The 20,427-nt window shown below is 35.8% G+C and overlaps 1 protein-coding gene across 4 annotated transcripts in view; it reads right to left on the reverse strand.

The window, feature by feature from the left end:
- LOC145673333 (MAP kinase-interacting serine/threonine-protein kinase 1-like) overlaps positions 1 to 20,427 on the reverse strand; it is a 244,304-nt gene that overhangs the window by 128,867 nt on the left and 95,010 nt on the right. For 2 of the 4 annotated variants that reach the window (XM_081742936.1, XM_081742937.1), the window contains exons 2-3: positions 2,293 to 2,450; positions 285 to 393 (exon numbers count right to left, since the gene is read on the reverse strand). In XM_081742936.1, the coding sequence (XP_081599062.1) occupies positions 285 to 393; positions 2,293 to 2,301 (118 nt within the window). In that variant the 5' untranslated portion in view covers positions 2,302 to 2,450. The remainder of the gene's footprint in view (positions 1 to 284; positions 394 to 2,292; positions 2,451 to 20,427) is intronic. The other 2 variants (XM_081742935.1, XM_081742938.1) reach the window with 1 other exon arrangement.

Raw genomic sequence — 20,427 nt, forward strand, 5'->3', positions numbered from 1 at the left:
GACTTCCTCCCAAGACACCCTGCATAATTCATCTTTCAGAAAGTATATTATTAAAATTTTATATATTTTTTTCATATTTTGAACTATAGATTTTCCTATTTCTTTTCTGTCCCTCTTTAATGATAAGCAAAGTATTTAACAAATTACTGTATTTTATTATTCTCCTTGTGGGGGTACTTGCTATATAATAGTTGTTATTGTTGTAATACGAATTTTTGTTCCACTACTTTAAAATGATTATAAATATCTGGAAAATTAAATAAACTATCGAGGCATTCACTTACCTTCCAGGGCTTCCTCGCCGGCGTTCTGAGCTAGCGGTTGGTGAGGTTCATCTAGTGCAACAGCCTCGGGCAGCTGGACCCTTCCGGCAACCATCCAGCCAGCTACCTCCTACAAGATTAGAATAGATTTGTTATTTTTCAAACTACGAATTATACGCAATAGATAAATATACCCTTCAATCATTAATTTAAACGAAATACCTTGGCTATATAGCCCACAAAGGACACGGTCGGAAAGACAGTTATCCAGATAACACGTATAATGAATGGACTCAAATATTTTACAAATATAAATTACAAGTCGAAGGCTACGTTCTTTTCCCACATCAAAATATCAGATAAACATCTTAGCAAGGAGAGACATTCCCACTTATGCATAAATCACAATCTAACGGATAACAGAACAGTACATCGCGACACCGACAGCAGTGTTTAAAGACAATCACTGGATATGTAACCAAAAACTAGTATGCCACTGGATATGTCGAAACTAGTGGCATACGAAAAGGGGAGGTGGGATTTCGAGGTGTTAACCCCCTTAAATAATACAAGCTGTTTACCATATTAAGTGATTATAAGGAAATCCTGAAACAGTCTGAACTAGGAAGCCTGAACCCTCTCCCGTGGTGAATTTCTGCGTACGCCACTGAATGGGGTAAGCAGGCAGAAACACTAAAATTGGTTAGAGCAAGTTTGATGGAAGCATAGGCTTATTAAATTAAACTACATTCAACATCACAATTCAGCAGCAATTTTAATTTCTGTTAAAACTTCAAAATAAATGTGATATATCAAAATACACAATATCTACATTAAAAAATTAGTATTAGTCTATTACTAATTGTGAAACCAATTCCAGGTTACGTGGTTTGACACGTGTGAAATTGAGCCATATTTAATTGGGATGACACTATAAAGTGAATAAGAATTACTGCACGAATAATTCGCCAAAAATGAAGTACTCAAAATCCACATTACACAGTTGCTACATCCAAGTTAGTTTGGTACTTTCATTAAGGAATTAATTTAATTAAGGAATTAGATTGATTTTCATCACACAACAAATACATAACCCATTTCTGCAGAATAACTTTCAATCCGAAGTAAGCACCCATAGTACTGCTGACATCTTTGGATTATTTCCGCAAATAGACTGTTCTAGCTATTCAGTTCTTCACGGGAATTGATATACAAAGCTCATCCTACCGACCCAATCTCAACATCTTTCTTATTATTATGCTACAGGGACTGCGCCTATTGAAGCGAATCCACGGTAATTTCGAACCTGCAAAATACCGCATTCACAGAAATTCATAAAATCTATGTAACATCATATCATTCAGCATGTCATCGGCGAACTCGGTTCTAGTTTCTATATTTTGTAACACTTCGAATATATTCTGTGTTAAATTACCACGGCTTTGGGGAGGGAGGAAAGGGCATAAATAAAAATAATTAGTCAAATGTTTATAAATTATTTTTTTAAAAGTTTATTTTAACATCTGAAATATCTACTTTTTATCCGTCTTGTACATTAATTTTACAGTTGAATTGATACACATTACAACACATGTTAGCAATGTATGCATTCATGCTGATCAAATTTCATGAGATTCTGACATGATAAATTAAAACAAAAATTGATTGTACTTTGGATTGTTAATAATAATTACTTGTATTTGTTCATCCTTTGTAGTCAAGGAAACGAAGCAAGGAAGCATGAAGCTCAGATGGTTACTTTTGTTTCACGATTTTTGTATCAATTTCTGACAAGAACATATCAATCACGTTATCTCGGCGCTAGCACTTTCATTTTCTGAAAGTTACATCCTGACATTTAAAGAGGTGTGGCAAGAGGATGTCCTGTTTGATTACAAGAACACCTAATTTCTATATGAATAGTAATTATTATGCCTCAATAAGACATCACCTTAATACATACAATTAAACTACGATACAGGTATCGATTCTCTCTGACATCAGTACATTTTATTCTACCATGACTTACAATTTGCATTTGACGTCCACGATCGAATCTGGGTAGCGTTACGTATGGTGACGAATCTCCTGAATATTACCAACTTCCAACCACTGTTAGCGCCTCTCAACGTTCTTTTTATAATCTTCATATTCTTCTTGGTTATTCAGCATTCCTTCGCATCGTCTCTGAAAATGTATGAGCGCTTCTATAGCTCTACGATTGTAAGAAACGCAATTTTAATGCCAATATTTAAAACTATAATTAGAACAGACGCTAATCAGGAATTGATTTACGATATAAAGGAATGTGTATGTAATGTGATATTTAAGGACAGTCTATGATAATTCCGTGATGTTTAAAATTATGTATAGATAGTGTTAACTGTGTTTCATTTCTAGATACTTGAAACAACTAAATACATTTTAATTTTACAATTAATATTTAAGTTTAACTAGAAGTTTATGGTTTCAATTTTCACGTTATACCTACTATGCTAAAAGCTGGAAATGATACGTGTCAATAAGATTTTAAAAAGTGAACAAAAATTTAAAAATAAATAAATAAATAAACGTAAATACTTCATCATTAAGCTAATCTGTAGGCTGAAGCCAGTGTTGGGTAAGTTACTTGTAAAAATGTAACGCGTTACAAGTTACTTTACTTTCCATTAAGATGTACCGCGTTACTTGCCTCAGAAAAGTAACTTACCCTACTTGGAAAGTAACGCAAGTAACGCGTTACTTTTACGTCCGAAACTTTGAATATGTAAAACAAATCTTATTTCATTTTTCCCACTACTACTACCGCCACCACCACTATTATTATTATTATTATTATTATTATTATTGCACTTTTTCCCAATCATGGTAAATGTTTAGAACTGTAGGTTGACAATAGTAGCGCTGCTATATCCTTTCTTGCGGACTGTTATTTTCTAGTAATAAACTAGATCTGCTGTGAGTCACAGTTTATTCATATTAACCCCTTACTGTAGATATATCATTAACTATGGCACCCATCAAACATATCCACGGTAATATTTTATATATATATATATATATATATATATATATATATATATATATATATATATATATATATATCAACTATAAACAATACTCTATTATTTAAATGCTACTGCACTGTAAAAAAATGTTCACTTTTTGTACGCGTAAACTGCAACGACTTTTAATCACTTCTTTCACATGTATATATGTGTGCAACAGAAGTGCGAAATGTGTACAAAACGTGTGAGAAATGTGCACGACTTGCACCCTTGAAAGTTTCTGCATATTTCTCACACATTTTGCACTCAAGTTGCATGCATATATATATTAATGTGTGTGTGTGTGTAAATAAAAGTGATCAACGGTTGTTACAGTTTACGCGCAAAAAATGTACGATTTTTTACAGTGTGTGTTTTGCAGTATTTCTAGTTACTGTAGCATAATGTAAACATGTTTGTTGACAAAAATATTTTGAAAATATATAAAATATATACACAATATATTTACGTTCACCATGATTCTTAATTATTGATTTATAAGGATAATTATATCTTGTAAAACAGTTTACAATATTTTTTACATCGAAGTTTTGGCGTTTCGCTGACTAATTTAAAACCTACTTATTCAAGTTGAAAGAGTATATCATAGACAATCACTATGTCAATGTCACGATAACCAATCAACATATTACACCTCCAACTTCATCTACACTCAATATACATGTCTTTAATTAGTCTCTTGAGAAAATGAAATCTTATCTTTTTTCATACTTTGTTGCAATTGAAACAAAATTTTCCAAAGAAATTGCAGCTTCTAAAGACTCCATAAGTATAAACAGAATAGCACTATACAAGAATGAGGTATTGAAGAAAGCATTAATATTAGTAAGAGCACACGCAAAAAAAATTATTAACATTTGAACAATAGCTTGTTCCCAAATGTTTGTGTGTGTGCTGTTTCGGTCTACTCTAGAAATTTAACTACTACTACTACTATAAAAAACTTTAGATGTTTCTCGAATTTGTGGACGAACTCATGGCTATTGATAAATATTTCCCGCCGCGGCATTTCAGACACTTTACTTTTAAATTCTATCCACCATCATTCTTAGCTTTTAAGAAAAAGTATGTTTGCAAATGTTCGAACGGTAAAATATTTTCGTCCTTCATCTTTATAAAACAATACCAACCAAAGTAAATTAGACTACTATTGAACTCACAATTCACTCACTGAATGTATTGATTTGGAGCTGTCAAAATCTAAGACAAAATCTCCCAGGTGCTTGCAATCACTACACGTGATTTGAAAATGAAATGAATTTAAAAAGGTTTTATTCAAGCGGGCGAGGGTCAGCATATTGCTGCTCTACCACCTAACCCTTGTGATTTCTGTGGGGTTATACTCATCTTCCAAAAACAGCAAGTGGCACTAAAATCTTATCTGTTTCTCTGTGTGTCGGTGACTGACTGTCATGCTTCATTCCTCCATTCTGAGAAATTTACTTACAGAAAAGGAAAATTTGTTTCCGAAAAAAAATATGCATATATTTGTAGTTACTCATTCAAAATGTAACGCAAACTAGGTACGTTACTTAAAAACTTGTAACGCGTTACTGTTACAGTTACTTTGGAAAAATGTAACGCGTTACTAGAAATCGTTACTTCCGTTACGTTACTTACCAAGACTGGCTGAAGCAACTGATGATAAAAATAGGAATAATGATAAAGCTGGTACAATGAACACTACCGGAGAAAACTGAAGAATTTGCGAGAAAACTCAGATATGTTATCCACCAGGAACTTACATGGCTAGGTACTGAAACAGGTTTTTTCACACGAAGGGAAAGGGCACTACCACAGTCTCCGCTCGCAATAATAAAAGAGTAGTTGAATGAAGACGGGAGGAGCAGGAGAATCTGAGAAAACGCAAGGACACACTCTTGTCCACTGAGAGCTCACAAGACTGCGATCGAACAACAGACCCTCCACACCACAGGTGGGCAAACTACCATATTCCCAATTGCATATTTTAGTACAGTAGACCACTCCATATATCTCCCTTACATGTCCCACGATAATAACGTAACACGAATTTTAAAGACTGTTCCCTTTGTTTCAGCTGCGTCCGCTATGCCCTGAATCCCAAATGTTCGTACTTCCTAAAAGGCACATCACCTTGCACGATTAACGTATGTTATCAACGCTGGCATTGTGATACAGTTGTTGGCCAAGTAGCATTGAAAGGTCTTGAAACATTCACCACATTCATCAGATATGACCCCGTGCAATTCAGACCTGTTTCGATGGTAGAAGAATCCTTCAGAGACAAAACGTTTCCAGATATTCCGTTCTTAAGTCGCTCATCACCATGAACAACAAACAACCTTGCCTCCAGGATATGCCTGTTACAACGGAAACCTAATGTTCAAAATTTTTGACTATCTCTTTGATGATTAAATTTTAACTCACAGGTCAGACTTGAAAAGGAAAATTTAGATTAAATTATTAGTACATTGATTTTAAAATCCATACAAAACTTGCAAGACTGACATATGGTGTTCCTCTGCATACTATGATTTTGTTTGCAGTTTAAGTAGTTAAGAATTTGTCACAGTTCTGTAAACTTGTATTTAATTCTGTCCCACGTGGTATGATATATATAGTATTCAAACAATGCATATCATATCTTCATTTGAAGAAAACTGAACTAATTTAAGCATGTAAAACTCATGGGAATTATTAACCTTAATATTTTATACCGTAATACAAGCAGAGCCATAGGTAAGGGGGGCGAGCGGGGCGGTTGCCCCGGGCGCTGGTAGCATGGGGCATCGAACGAGCAAGAAGAAAGAAAATTTGTTGGTAAAGAGTAAACGACGCGACGCCCCGTAAAAGAATTGGCGCCGTACTGAATCAATGTTGTTGGTTTGCGAAGACATATATTTGTTAAAAATTTTTAATAAGAGTCACAACAAGTTTTTACTTATTACTTAAAGAATGTTATTATATACGATTTGTTAATGACGATGTGATATACGAAGTGCCGATTAATGACATAGTATACGCAAGAGCGTTTTCAAAATCGGAAACGGTCAGAGTCTGAAATACGTATTCAGCGTTGTGATGGAGACGAGTTTGCTCAGTTAATCACGCTTTTCTACCCAATCGAATTGATCATGATGGTGAGAATGAAGGTATAAAAATGAAAGGAGTGCAGACACACACGCAAGCTGCTGTTTGCGCGGGGATATTAAAAATGAAGGTAAACAAGAAGGATAATAACATGTTCAAAATCGTAGAGTTGGCTCAGAACTTATTCCGACGAATTTCGTCTTTTTCACAGACTAACCACTATCAGTGATTTTTTAAAAATTCCATTCACATATGAAATGCTTCCAATTTGAAAGAATTTATTGGAATAATTTCTCCATTAACTAATTGTATCGCCAGGATATGTTTCTGTGCATATGTATCAGTTGTGTTCTGTTTTATCTATCTACATACAGACAAAACATAAACCTTCTGAATTCCCGTTATCTATATCTTCTATATATATAAAAGAGAACGCACAAAATCCTTTGTCCGCTCATCACGCTAATACGGCTGAACCGATTTCTTTCATTTTTGGGGGGTTGTTAGGATTTGGACCCTAGATGGTTTTTATCATATCACTTTAATTTTCAATTACCAGTGTCTTGAGATAATTGACCATTCAAGTGTCCATAACGTACAAATCCTTTGTTATTAGTTCATCATAGGTAAAAATAAACGTATTTATATGCAACCCGCATGACCGTGTCACTCGGCGGGTTAACATAAATGACAGGCGATATACAGCGGAAAATAGCTTGAATCTTCTGTTTAAAATTTTTTAATTGATTTGCTTATTTTTACAGACACTTTTACAATATGCCAGCACCGGGATGACCGCAGCGAAGCGGGGCGGGTTAACATAAATGACAGGCGATATAATGTTAAGATTTACTGCAATCTTCTATGGTTTTTATCATATCACTTGAAAGCGAAAAAGTAAAAATTATCTAAGTAACAAAGTTTATTGCGTTCCGGGGTGACCGCAGCGAAGCGGGGTGAACGCTGCTAGTATTTCATAAAATATTTTTTCCGTAAAAGAACTAACTTACTTACTCTATAGCCTATAGAACCCGGAGGTTTAATACCGCGTTCATAAAACCTCTCCAATGACTTCTGTCCTTACAAAACTGTATCCAGTTTCTACTTTGTATTCTTATTTCTGTGAGATTTATTTTAATACTGTCCTTCCATCTGCGCCTAGGTCCTTCCTGATGGATGTTTTCCGATTGAATTTCCAGTCAAAACTTTTCAAGCGCTCCTACTTTCTTTCATTCTCGCTACATGACCTGCCAACCCGAGCCTCCTAGGTTTCATGACTGTAAGAATGTTTGGTAAAGGGTGTAAATTATGTATCTCCTCTTTATGAAGTTTCCACCATACTCAAATGCCGTTTCTCTTGGGTCCGAATATTCGTGTCAGGATTGTCCGAGTATTCTAAAAAAGTTTGTGTTCTTCCCTTAAAGTGAACGACTATGTTTCGCAACAATACAGAACAACAGGTATGATTATCGTTCTATATATTTTAAGCTTGAAATTCTTCGACAGAATTTGCGACGACAAAAGATTTTGAACTGAATAACACCACGAATTCCCTGCTTTTAGTCGACATTTAATTTCTTCGTGAATATGGTTTTCGTCTGTTAATATTGATCCTAGATATTTGAAAGTATCCACTTCATCAAAAGTACTATTTGATATTTTAACGCACCCATAATTTGCCGCATTACGATCCCAGTGGACTTCCATGTATTTAGCTTTTTCTACATTTTCTTCTAAACCTGCAAGCACAAGACCTTTGCATTTCTTTCTATTGATGTTCTACCAGATTTACATCATCAGCATACGCCATAAGCTGGTGAACACCATTTAGCTCTAGGCCCTGCCCTGGTTGCTTTCTTTGATTTTCCTTATTGCGTACTCCAAAATAAAGTTGAATAATAATGTCGACAACTCATTTCCTTGTTTCAGGCCATTCTCGACGAGGAAGCTCGTGGACAAGAATTTTTATACTCGGATTTTACTTTGGGATTCGTTTAAACACACCCTGATTAATCTAACTCGCTTTTTCGGTATTCCAAATTCTGCAAAAATGTTGTATAATTTTTATCTCCTAATACAATCATAAGCCTTTCTAAAATCAATAAATAATTGATGTATCGGGGTATTGTATTCCCATTTCTTTCGGAGTATTTGTCGAATGGTAAATATATGGTCCATAGTTGATTGATTTCGTCTAAATCCGCACTGATAATCACCAATAATTCCATATGCGTATGGGATCAATCTTGCTAATAAAATATTTGAGAGAATTTTTTAGCATTATGAAAGAAGAGAAATGCCTCAATAATTATTACAATCTGCTTTGTCGCCTTTCTTTGAATTTGAACAACGATTGACTCTTGTGGTAATTCCTCCTTGTTCCAGATAAGGAGAATGAATTTGTGTATCTTGTTCCACAATTCTTCCTTCTAGCTTGTTCCAGATAAGGAGAATGAATTTGTGTATCTTGTTCCACAATTCTTCCTTCTAGCTAAGTTAACTCAGCCGGAATTTCGTCTAAACCCTGAAATTCGTGTTTCTTTAATTTCTTTATAGCAGCTTCTACTTCTGTTTAGCTAGACTCTGAAATTGATGGTTCTGCTGTGCATTTCCCTTTCCCCAGGAACATCAGATTTTGGCTGCGTGTAAAGCAAATAGTCAAATTAATCTTCTCATCTATTAAAGATGCTGTCTGTATCAGTAAGAATTGTTCCGTCGTCTGTCTCTAATATATGCGCGCGAGGTTGATATCCTAATATATGCCCTTGAACATGTCTCGGTATTTTTTCTTTTACTATTATTTACTATAAGTTCATTAATTTAAGCTTTCAAAAAATCGCGTTTCTCTCTTCTAGACATTTTGGAAGTTTCCCGTCTGATGTTAACGAAATTTAGTGTAGTTATATCGTTTGGATTTTGTAGTCAACGCAGTTTCGTCCCATTTTTCTCTCCTCCATTAGTTTGGTGCATTCCTAGTCGAACCATGATTTGTTCCTACGTATTTCCGCGTGCCCTAATTTTTCTATTGCTGCAATTTTAATGCTATCCCTAATTTGAACTCAAGTATCCTCAACATTAGTGCTTGCAAAACCTCCAGAAACGAGAATTTATTACACTTCAATCTGGTATTCCCCTCTCACCTGGTTCTCCTTTAATTTCTTTAAACTGAACCTCTCCGTTTTCAGATGTTGAATATTCTCTTTATTCATCGATAATCTTTCTCTCTTGTTATCGCTGCTACCAGATAATGATCAGTGTCACAGTGGGTCCTCTGAATGAGCGAACATCAATTATGCTAGACTGTCTTCTTCTATCTACTAAAACGTGACCAATTTGATTGTGTGTTCTTCCATTTGGCGAGGTCCATGTGTATGTGGGAATTTTGTACTCTTCACGATAAGGTTTTTGGATGTTCCAAAGTTCACGAAACTAACGCCGTTGTCATTAGTTTCCTTATGCAGACTTTCATTCCCTAAAGTCGGTTTGAAAATATCCTCTCGTCCTCGACTTTTTAAGAGTATTAAAAGAAAATCTATGATTAACAAATTAAACCCGTCTAATTGATGATATTAAACGAATGGAAATTAAAATGCTATTTGTGTGGTCACATACAGAATAAAATTACAAAAGTTTACGATTATTACTGCAAATTAATGCTGTCACCCATTTCGAACATTTCAAAAGTTTATAGTTTCTAGTATGTTGACATTTCATTTCCTATCGATAGTATGAAATGTTACAAATAGTTGTACTGTAAATTTCCATAATTGATCTCCAAATGGATTTGTATACAACCAAAGGAAGGCGTAGTTTTGTGAAGTTTAACAAAAAGTCCAAAATAATTCTCTTGAAAACAGCTCTTGTTTGTAAAAGAAAATATAATGATCGCTCTTCGTTGTTGCAATCTGTAGAAGCAGCTTGATAAAGGAATAAACATGACATAACAACAAAAGCTGCTTCCCTTATGTGAAAAAATGGAAGGAAATGTTTGGTGTGTAGGGGGCGCCGAATTCTTCGCCCCGGGCGCCTAAATCTCTAGCTACGGCTCTGAATACAAGTTTAAAAAATACAACAGAAAAAGTAACACTGGTATAAACAACTGCTTATTTCTTTATTGCTTTTATTGGTAAACCTGATTTAGATCTACTTATAAAATGCCTCTTCAGTCTTTCGACCATAGCGGTGAAAGAATTCTCCTTGGGAGATCAACGTACTGTCACAATTTTGCGTGTTGGGAACATTCCAACACACTATTTTCAGTCATTAGTTCATCATATTGCGCATAATCCCCAGCTTCTCGGCAGGCAACAAAAATACAATTATAGTAGACAGGGTGTCTCTTTGGACTTTAACATTGTTTAACCGTTTTTGCATTATATTATAGAATACAAATACAGTGAAAATCCACGTGCCCCTGATCAGACTTGATTATGAATTCACACTTCACATAATGTTACAGACATTAAAAAACAAATTGAAAATACTATTTTAAAGTGTTGCTAATTTACTATTATTTTCTTCTTGAGTATTCTGCATTGGAAATGTAATACGAAGTGGGAATACTAAGTTTTCTTGAAAATTATGACTTGCATCAATAGAAAGGAATTAGTACTATTGTACATAGTTTCTCACCGAATTCCCATGCTAAAGAGGGAATCATACATTGAACACATTTAAAATACGCTACCCACAGCTCTCTCCTTCATTAGTTCCACATCCTTATTCTTAAGTAGGATCGAAGAAAAAACAAAGCATCAGCTTTTCTATTATTACATTTCTCTATCTGAAGATGATTTACTGACAACGTTCACAGATGGACACAATTAATTTAATGGCTCTTTCGCTGCACGATGAGAGGAGGAGAGCTCATCACTTTAACGAATCTTAACTTATCACAACATGGAAGATTAACATAAATAGGGAATGGAACACAAGTGTCATACAGGCTGTTATCCTCAGCAAAGCAGAAAGTCATCAAATGAATTCTCTGGCTTTTTTCCACACTGAAATGGGAAAAGGCACGCTAATTAATACAGAAACGTAATTTAGAGGAAAGTATTGACTCAGTTTTTTGCAATTAATTTAACAATTAAAATACCTAGTTATATCATAAATACTGTCACAAGTGTGAATGTGAATAGCACAGGGAGTATTAACACCAAGGCAATTTATTTTGATCATGTTTTACATTGATATGCTGTACACCTGACGCACGAATCATTTTTCGAAATGTACCCCTTGGCCTATATGCAGGTACGAAATCTGTCCGGAAAATGGTCAATGGAATTACGCACCATGTCCATGGGAAAATTATTCACTGCTCGGGTCAAGGATTGTTTCAGACTGTCAACAGATGGATGCCGTTTATGGCAGACCATTGCCTGAAGGACTGACCAAAGTTTGTAGTCCAACGGGTTAAGGTCCGGGCTGCTAGAAGACCAATCAGCGATAGAAATAAAGTCGGGGACGTTCCGTGCCAGCCACTCCTTGGTTGTTTTCGCTTTGTGGCCTGGAGCAGAATCCTGCTGGAAGATCCATCGCCAGGGAACACGGTAGCAGACAATGGTTTCACTATAGGTTTTAGCACTGTATCCTGGTACACCTTGGCAGATGTTTTAACATCTTGTTCGCAAAAATGCAGCTGGGTTGTGCCTGAGTAGCTCCCCCCCCCCACCACCAAACCATCACTGAGGCAGGATGATGTGCCCTCTGAACCCTTGGAGCTGTCTCAGCAGCTGCAGTAGATGACGTGGCATACACACGGTCATTTAGGGCGTTGTACGCCTGCTCAATTGTGAACATCTTTTCGTCAGTGAACAGAATCTTTCTGTGCAGATTGTTGGCGTAACGCCGCAACAGTCTCTTTGATTTAAGGACCCTCTACATTAATGTTTGGGTCAGAAAGTGACTAGTTCGCCTCTTATATGCCCGTAGATGTAGGTCACTTCTGAGCACACGAAACATGGAATTTCTGCTGATGTTCATCTCAGCAGCCATCACATTTTGTGTTCGAACAGGGTTTCCTCGAATTCTTAGTGCGACTGTTTTCTGGACCTGCGGGGTTCGTACCGTTTATGGTGTGCCACTCATGCGCGGTCAGCTGCCGTTCCAGTCTCGGTGTATCGCTGTATGACGCGATACACAAATCTTTTGCTGATTTGTAGGGATTTCAGGAGGTTGAAAATCTCACCTGCTGTCTTCCCGCCCTTGAGTAGTGCAATTACTGCTACACGATTTTCGTAATCGCCCCACTCCATCAGAACTCAGTACAATATCAACGTATGTCATGAACCGTCAAACACACACTACAAATGATTTCAGATGAGAAGCGGCATGGCCTTGAGTTGGCTTTACGCGGCGTCCAATTGGCTTTGAGCGGTGTTGACAATTCGCGACAAGCAGTTCTGCACGCTGACTTCTCGCGCTACTGCGAATCTTGACAATAGCAGAGGCGCTTATTAGAAATATTGTATTAGCACATTAACTGCTCACTTTACGAAGTAGAGAAAAGAATTACGAACACATACGTGAAAACTACATCTTTTTATGGCAACTGGTTGTCATGATACACGCTTTGAAAGGTTTCCATATAAAACAATTAGTAAAACGAGCGTTGAGTCCCGTCTAATTTCCAGTGGATTTTTCTTCGATTTGGAAATGGAACTCAACTTTTATTAAAGGATAATCAGGGGTGTAACCAACAGGTTGTTCTAGGGGAACATTACTTTCAGGGGGAGGAAAGCTTTTCACACATTAAAAACAGAACAAATGACCTCTTTCAGAATATGAAAGCATTTTAACTCACCATGTATACTATACACATATTATGTTTTCTCGATGCTACCTTAACAAAAGACGGATCTTGACAGTACTGAAGTTGAAAAGCGGATTGTAAGAGATAAATCAATAAGCTATTCATAAGAAAACAAATGCTGTTTCTAGCAGTCTGTTTATCCGACTTTGTGTTTATGTAGGTTAAAATACTAAAAGGAAAAAACTCGAAAAAATATCAACTCAGATATTATTATGCAATAATATAGTAGTGAGAGATCCTGGGGGGACTGAGGGAGCCAGGGCCCCTCATTTTATTTGTAAATGTGCAATATTAGGCATAATTTGAACGCAGTTTGTCTTAAAATCATCATATATGCTTTCTGCATCTGAATGCACCCCCCCCCCAATTTACAGAGAAATCAGCGTCCTTGTAATTAGGTACAGAAACTGTATTGATGATGTTTTCTTTTTTCTTTTTTTAAAAATCTTATTTTATTATAAACGTTCCTAATTTGCATTAACTATTAAATAAGTTTACTAAACATATACTAGATGAACCTCATTTCAGGGCTGGAAATAGTTTGGAAAGTCAAGGCCCTCTTTTCCCCCGTTTCTACACCCTTGAGAATAGTAAGCGATCGAATTAAATAACACGCCTCTGCAATTTGATTCATATATATATATATATATATATATATATATATATATATATATATATATATATATATATATATATATATATTCGATTCCCGGCGGGAGCTCATGTGGAAGAACAGAAGGTATGGGACATTCGTAATATTGTTTTGAAATTGTCTTCATGCAAGATTCTTCCTTATTCGACAGAAGAAACGCAGTATGATTTTTTTTTTCTTCGTTTCAATACCTTACGTATGTGTGGCCAATTACGTATTCCTTGTTTACTCCTCTAGCAGGGATGCAAAAGCACCAGGCGTCTGAGTGGTGTCATAAATTATTGTAACCCAAAACAAACTCGACCATATCGTGTTGCTTACGAATCAGATGGATTGTTGTTGTGAGACCTACATCAAGTATAAGATGTTATTATAGGAACAGACATGGAAGCAAAGGAGCTGATTGTGTGTGTAGGAACGCAACTTCTCTTCTTCTAGCATAAACAGAATTCATCAGTGTCTAGGTTGCTTTCTTTCGTGGCAGTTCATTTGTTCTCCAAAATTATAGTTGACAATGTCTTTAAGGAAACCGAGTACAAGTGCGGAATTTTCTTTTAAAAAAAAAAAAGTGCTACGAAGTGAAGCTCGAAGAATTATTTTTTGTGTTTACAATTTTTGGAACTCATAATAAAAAATTTACAAGAGTCAGATTCAGACAATGGCGAAATATTAATTGACATAGACGATAGTGAAAGTAGTGTTGAAGACGAACGTTTAGCAGTTCCACTGGAATAAGTTAATAGGTAGGTTATTCAGTTGCTATATATACTTCTAGGATACACAGCCAAAATCTTTGAGTTTGCTGGAATAGTATATTTACATTGTGAATAATGTTGCCAATGTATGTGTAATAATCTCAACTAGAGGAAGAGCGAGAAGGGAAAGGGGAGTCCGAAATCCGGCAACACCGCGCGGAATATCGCACAGCATTGGCTACTGCCCGCAGTGTTGTCAGATTCAGAACAACACACTTCCCGCCCAAAGCTCTTAAATTTCCCGATTGGTTGCAAAATTTCCCGCCAAGAAAGAATATCAATCATTAATTAAATAATTAATCATTAATAATTAATTAATTAATTATTATACAGTATTAATGATTTCAAATTAAAATTCAATAACAATGAACAATCAATCAGAAGTACATCTTTTCCTGCGGGAGGAGAAATCTATTATAGGGCCATCATTCTATTTTCTATCTGTAGTTACAGGGTTTATTTGGTATAGAGAGAAATATACATTTGGCTGTGTGTGTGTGTATGTATGTGCGCGTGTGTGCTACTTCCAAGTATTATGTCCTACCTTCCTTCCTTCCCCTCTCTTCTTTCTAACATTCTGTGAATGACTGTCCGTAACAAATATAGTAAATAAAGGGCCATAAACCCTCCCTCCCTTCTTTCTTCTCGCAGAAAATGAATATTGGTCCGTTTAGTAATCAGTTCCATTTGGTTCGGTTTATTAACCTCTCTTGCTGTTTTCTAACTTTCAAAGACGTTTCTAATTCATGTATTATTCCTTGTACCCCAAAGACGAAGACAAGAAGTGAGAAACAGAAGACATGAACAGGAAAAAGATTTGACAGAATTTCCCATTTTCAACTAGAATTTCCCGCATTCCCGCCCATGGTAAGAATTTCCCGTTTTACGGGAAATTTCCCGTCATCTGACAACACTGACTGCCCGTGATGCTTTACATCTGAAAAACACAATACACGCATCTATCGCTTTATACACAAATGGCAGCACTGTGCCACTCCAGATGCCTACAGCGCCACTCCAAACTTTGTGACAGTATTTATGATATAAATAGGTATCTACGTTAATTCAGGATTTTCATGTCTAACGAGAAATTTAACTCATATAAACTTGAAGTTGCTGCCGTTTGGCGTATAAATTCAAGAATATCCAGTCTAGCTGTCGTGAGTTCTGCTTTGAAGATACGTCATTTGTAATAATAATAATAGCAGTATTAATAAAGTTTCCTATGCATGAGAGTAAAGATTATTTTAAAAGAAATAAGGGTATTAATTTTTTAATACATACTGTACTACCATGCTTAAAAGTCACATTTTCTTCCAACAAGCTGCTATACCCTATACTACAAGTAGAATGGATGGATATCTAAGAGCCAGAACATTTTTCTAACTTTATAATCCGAGAGCACTTCAACTTGTTAGTTCATACATAAATTACTGACCAAAGAATTCCAGAGGAAATTATATCTGAATGTAATAAGTAAGGTTCAGATTTCTACGACATATCTTATTTTTATCATGGCGTAATTAAATACAAACATTTCTGGTTTTTGTGAACATGCAAACTCGGTTTTAACTGGTCATATAAAGGCATATCTGGGACATTTCAGTTTTAAGTCGTATTTGAGATCGAAGCGAAGGCATCTCTAGTTATAATTTAGGCGAGTTTCAATTACTGATCAGAAATACTACACAGCTGCCAGTACTAGCAACAAGGAGTGCGCGATTCAGCTTTTCTCCTTATGGGGAAAGCAACATGCTGTGGTCGGTAGGTCGGTATTGCAGAACTTATTTATTCATGACAAACTAGGTTCGTACATTTCTTGATAAACTGGTATGGTTAAGAATTTTAGTTAATACATGTTTAGCTTTTATGGATCATTCTGTCATATTTTGTCAGTTTCAGGACATAGGAGCATGCATATTTTCGAACTTTTTAGATCATAGAAATACGTATAAACCCAGTAATAACCATAACTATACGCAAGGAACGAAAAAAAACAAACAAAAAAGTTCACAATCTTCTTTCTGAACTCTGCTTTCGAAAGCAATCTTTAAAAAAGTGGTAGTAAGTAAATTTAACTTATATAAAATAAATGGCATTTGATTACTAATAGATGCACTGAATTCTGTCTTACAAAATTCCTGCAAATGATATTGGATTACAAAGTAAGATCATGTTCGAAAGCAACATGGACTTCTTTATAAAGTATTCATGTTTATTCACCCACGAGACATGAAAGCGCTTTAAAATGATATAACAATCACATTAGAAAAACAAAGTGACCCATTTTCGTACCACTAACGAAACCATAGGAAAGTAAAGGTTATAAGCAACTATTGGACTTTCAAAAAACAATCATGCATTTCGCAAAGCACAAAATCTTTGGTTTTCTCGCCACGATTCAGGGAAGACCTTTTACGAGAGTATATGGAAACAGAAGAAAGCCTCTGCTTGATATTATATCAGGGGCGGATCCAGGACGGACTTTTTTTGGGGGGGGGGGGTTGTAATACTGCTACTTAGAGCTACTTTTAAGAGCTCCAAACTCTGGGATGGGTTTTATTTATATATAAAATTTTTAAAAAATCTTTCCTCTACTAGGGGGGAGTGATCGCCCCCCTGGATCCGCCACTGCATTATATAGGGAACATCGGGCTATTTAAGTCAAAATACGAAAAACATTCATTATGCATTTACTGTGCAAAGCAACGCCACGAACTTCTGTTCAATTTTCAGTGTGTTGTTTGTGTAAAAATTTAGTGTGTCTATTAATACCAATGTATTCAACAGTTACCGGGAATATGAATATTTTCTTAATAAGATGATTTGCAACATTTTTTTTAAAAGCCTGATACATTGTTATATATACAGCCAGTGTTCGAAGTGGGGAAAAAAGCAGAGGCGGCATATTTTATTATGATTTTGACTCAACATACCGGTTATTTAGATATTGTCTTGATCACTGAAAAACCAGAGACGGTTCCTCATTACAGGAAAACCAGAGGCGGTATGGCATACCACCGCATACCGTCTCACTTCGACCACTGTATACACCAAATAAAAGGCCAAAGCTATGTGAGTGCATATATTTACTGAAGTGTTTGTGTGTGTTTAAGACACAATGTATAGGTACTTCGGACGCAATTTAGACGCCTTTGTCCATCACTTTTGTGAGTGGGACTTTCTTGTTCGCAAAAACAAATAATGACAATTATTGAGTCAACCGAATTTTGAGAAAATCATGAGACTGACATTTTATGGTTAAACAACGTAATCATGAGATAATATAGGAGCTTCGAGAGAAAATAATTTGTCTGTGATACGTGTTTTGAACAGTTCTTGAACAACTTTTAAACTCTCTTGGTTCATAACTTTTGTACTACGGTGATTTTGGTTTTCAACCTACCAATAAGTAAAAACTAATTTGAATAAAATAATCAGCTTTAAAAGAATTATTCTAATTTAGTTTTCATTCAATAAATTAGTATGAAACTTAAAAAATATTACAAATAATAACAAAAGCACGACTCGAAATAGCCTCGAGCTTTTTGCAAAACACATTTTCTGCCATTTTCACTTTCAATATTTTTCTAATTATCGGTTGTGAAAATGTAATATGATAACTTTCTAATATCTTGACGTTATTAGTTAAATTGTGTATTGTGTTAGTTTTCATATATATATATATTGTAACCAGTGGCGGATTACCAAATAGGCCCACTAGGCACGTGCCTATGGGCGGCAACACTTGGGGGCGGCAAATCTTTTCTCCAGAATATAAAAAAATGTCTTATGTACGCAGTAACAATTTAGACCTTTGAAACCAGTGTTTCAAATCAATGGTTTGCAACACTTTCGCTTCATACGGAAGAAACCTTGGTGTCTCGTATATATCTATCATATGTGTTATCGAGAAATGTTTCGTGTGCTCTGCCTCCTTCAGATTCGAATTGAGGCGTCAATTAATTTGTTTTTTAACCCGTACTGTAACTTTTATCGCTTGCAATGACAATAATCGCCCACCCAATCTTGCTGGTTTGTTTTTGTAAATAAACCGTCGATTTCTCACACCCCTGCGAAACCAATGACCAACCGATAAAGAAGACTGTTTGAAACTCGCATAGTCGCATTGCCTGTACAATGTCAGTCTTTTTTAAAAATATATATATAAAAAAGACAGAGCGAAAGAAAATACAGTCGGTCATTTTTGAGACTGCTGTTAAGTGAGTTAGTGCATCTTTCGCATGGGCCTCAGAAGTAGTTGTTTTTTACCGTGTTATTAATCTACTCGGAGATACTTCTGTTATATGCAGACGAGTATTGGTGCTTTGCAATAAATAATTACGCAGATATCTAATTCGATGCAACTAGTTTTTGCCTTACTGTGTTTTCTGGCGCATTCAGTTGGTTGTTAGTGCGTTTGCTATTTGGTGTTTTTTTTTTTTTTTAATCCAGCAGCATGAAGCGAACAAAATTAACTGGGGCGCCTTATCGTAAACTTGCAAACGAAAAGCGCAAAATAGAAGCAACCTTACAGAAAAAGCTTGGTACATTGGACACATTTTTTAGGCGAAAAGAACAAGTGATTTCCGAAAGCAGTTCAGTAACTGATGTGGAGGAAGTTACATCGGGTGAACTCTGTGAAACGAAAAATGTTGACAATATTGTGAGTTTAGTGTAGGAAGAAAGTGCACTTAAAGTAATGTCTCCTCAGTTCGTAGGAGTTAGTGATTGTAACAGTGAGAGTGCAAATTTCGTTAGTGACGATCGTGCTGAGTGGTGTCTGAATGAGTCTACAATTGACATTCTTCTAAGACGTAGAATTAATCAGAATACTGTAAACGATATTTCTAAATTGCAAAGATTCATAGTAGGCAAGACAAGATTTTTAAATAAGAGTGCTTTTTTTCGTAAACTTGTAAATGGCGAATCGATTTTGCAGGATTATTTGGTATATTCGTGTAGCATTGGCGCCGTTTTATTGTGCATCATGTAGGTTATTCAAAGGCAAGACAAAGATCGAAACTCACGACATTTCAGACTGGAAAAACATTTCAAATATTCTAACATCACACGAAAATTCTGAACACAAAAACTGCGAACAATTCAGAATTGCAGAAATCTGTTGGGATCTTGGAGAACCAGTTTCAATCACATATTCAGACAGAACGTACATACTGGGTCAGTGTCTTAAGAAGAATTTTTTTCTGTCGTAAAGACGTTGACAAGTCGCGGGCTTCCTTTACGTGGTCAGGAAGAAAAATTCAATTCTCTGCACAACGGGCAATACATGATGTCTTTAGAGCTTATTGCCGAGTTTGATCCATTTCTTGCGGAACACATTGAACGGTATGTAAATCCGGGGGAAAGGTCATACAAGCTACTTTTCTTCTACAATTTGTGATGAAGTTATTGAACTACTTGCTGATAGAGTGAGAAAAGAAATTATTAATGACATAAAACAAAGCAAATATTTCTCCATAATAATTTATTCAACTCCAGATATTTCGTATCCTGATCAGTTATCTTTTGTGTTAAGACATGAATGAAGAGGGTAAACCTGTTAAAAGGTTTCTTTCGTTTCTGGCAAATCCAGGTCACAAGTCTGAAAATCTAGCCGAAGCTGTAATAGATATTTTGACCAGACATTCTATTGACCTTACTAATTGCAGAGGCCAGTCGTACGACAATGCCAGCAATATGTTGGGGGCATATACAGGTTTACAGGCTCGAATTAAAGGAATAAATTCTAAAGCGTATTCTGTGCCCTGCGCAGCTCATTCTTTGAATTTGGTCGGAAGTA

Source organism: Thermobia domestica, chromosome 16 (assembly GCF_964235325.1).
Source record: "Thermobia domestica chromosome 16, izTheDome1.hap1.1, whole genome shotgun sequence".
Taxonomy (NCBI): domain Eukaryota; kingdom Metazoa; phylum Arthropoda; class Insecta; order Zygentoma; family Lepismatidae; genus Thermobia; species Thermobia domestica.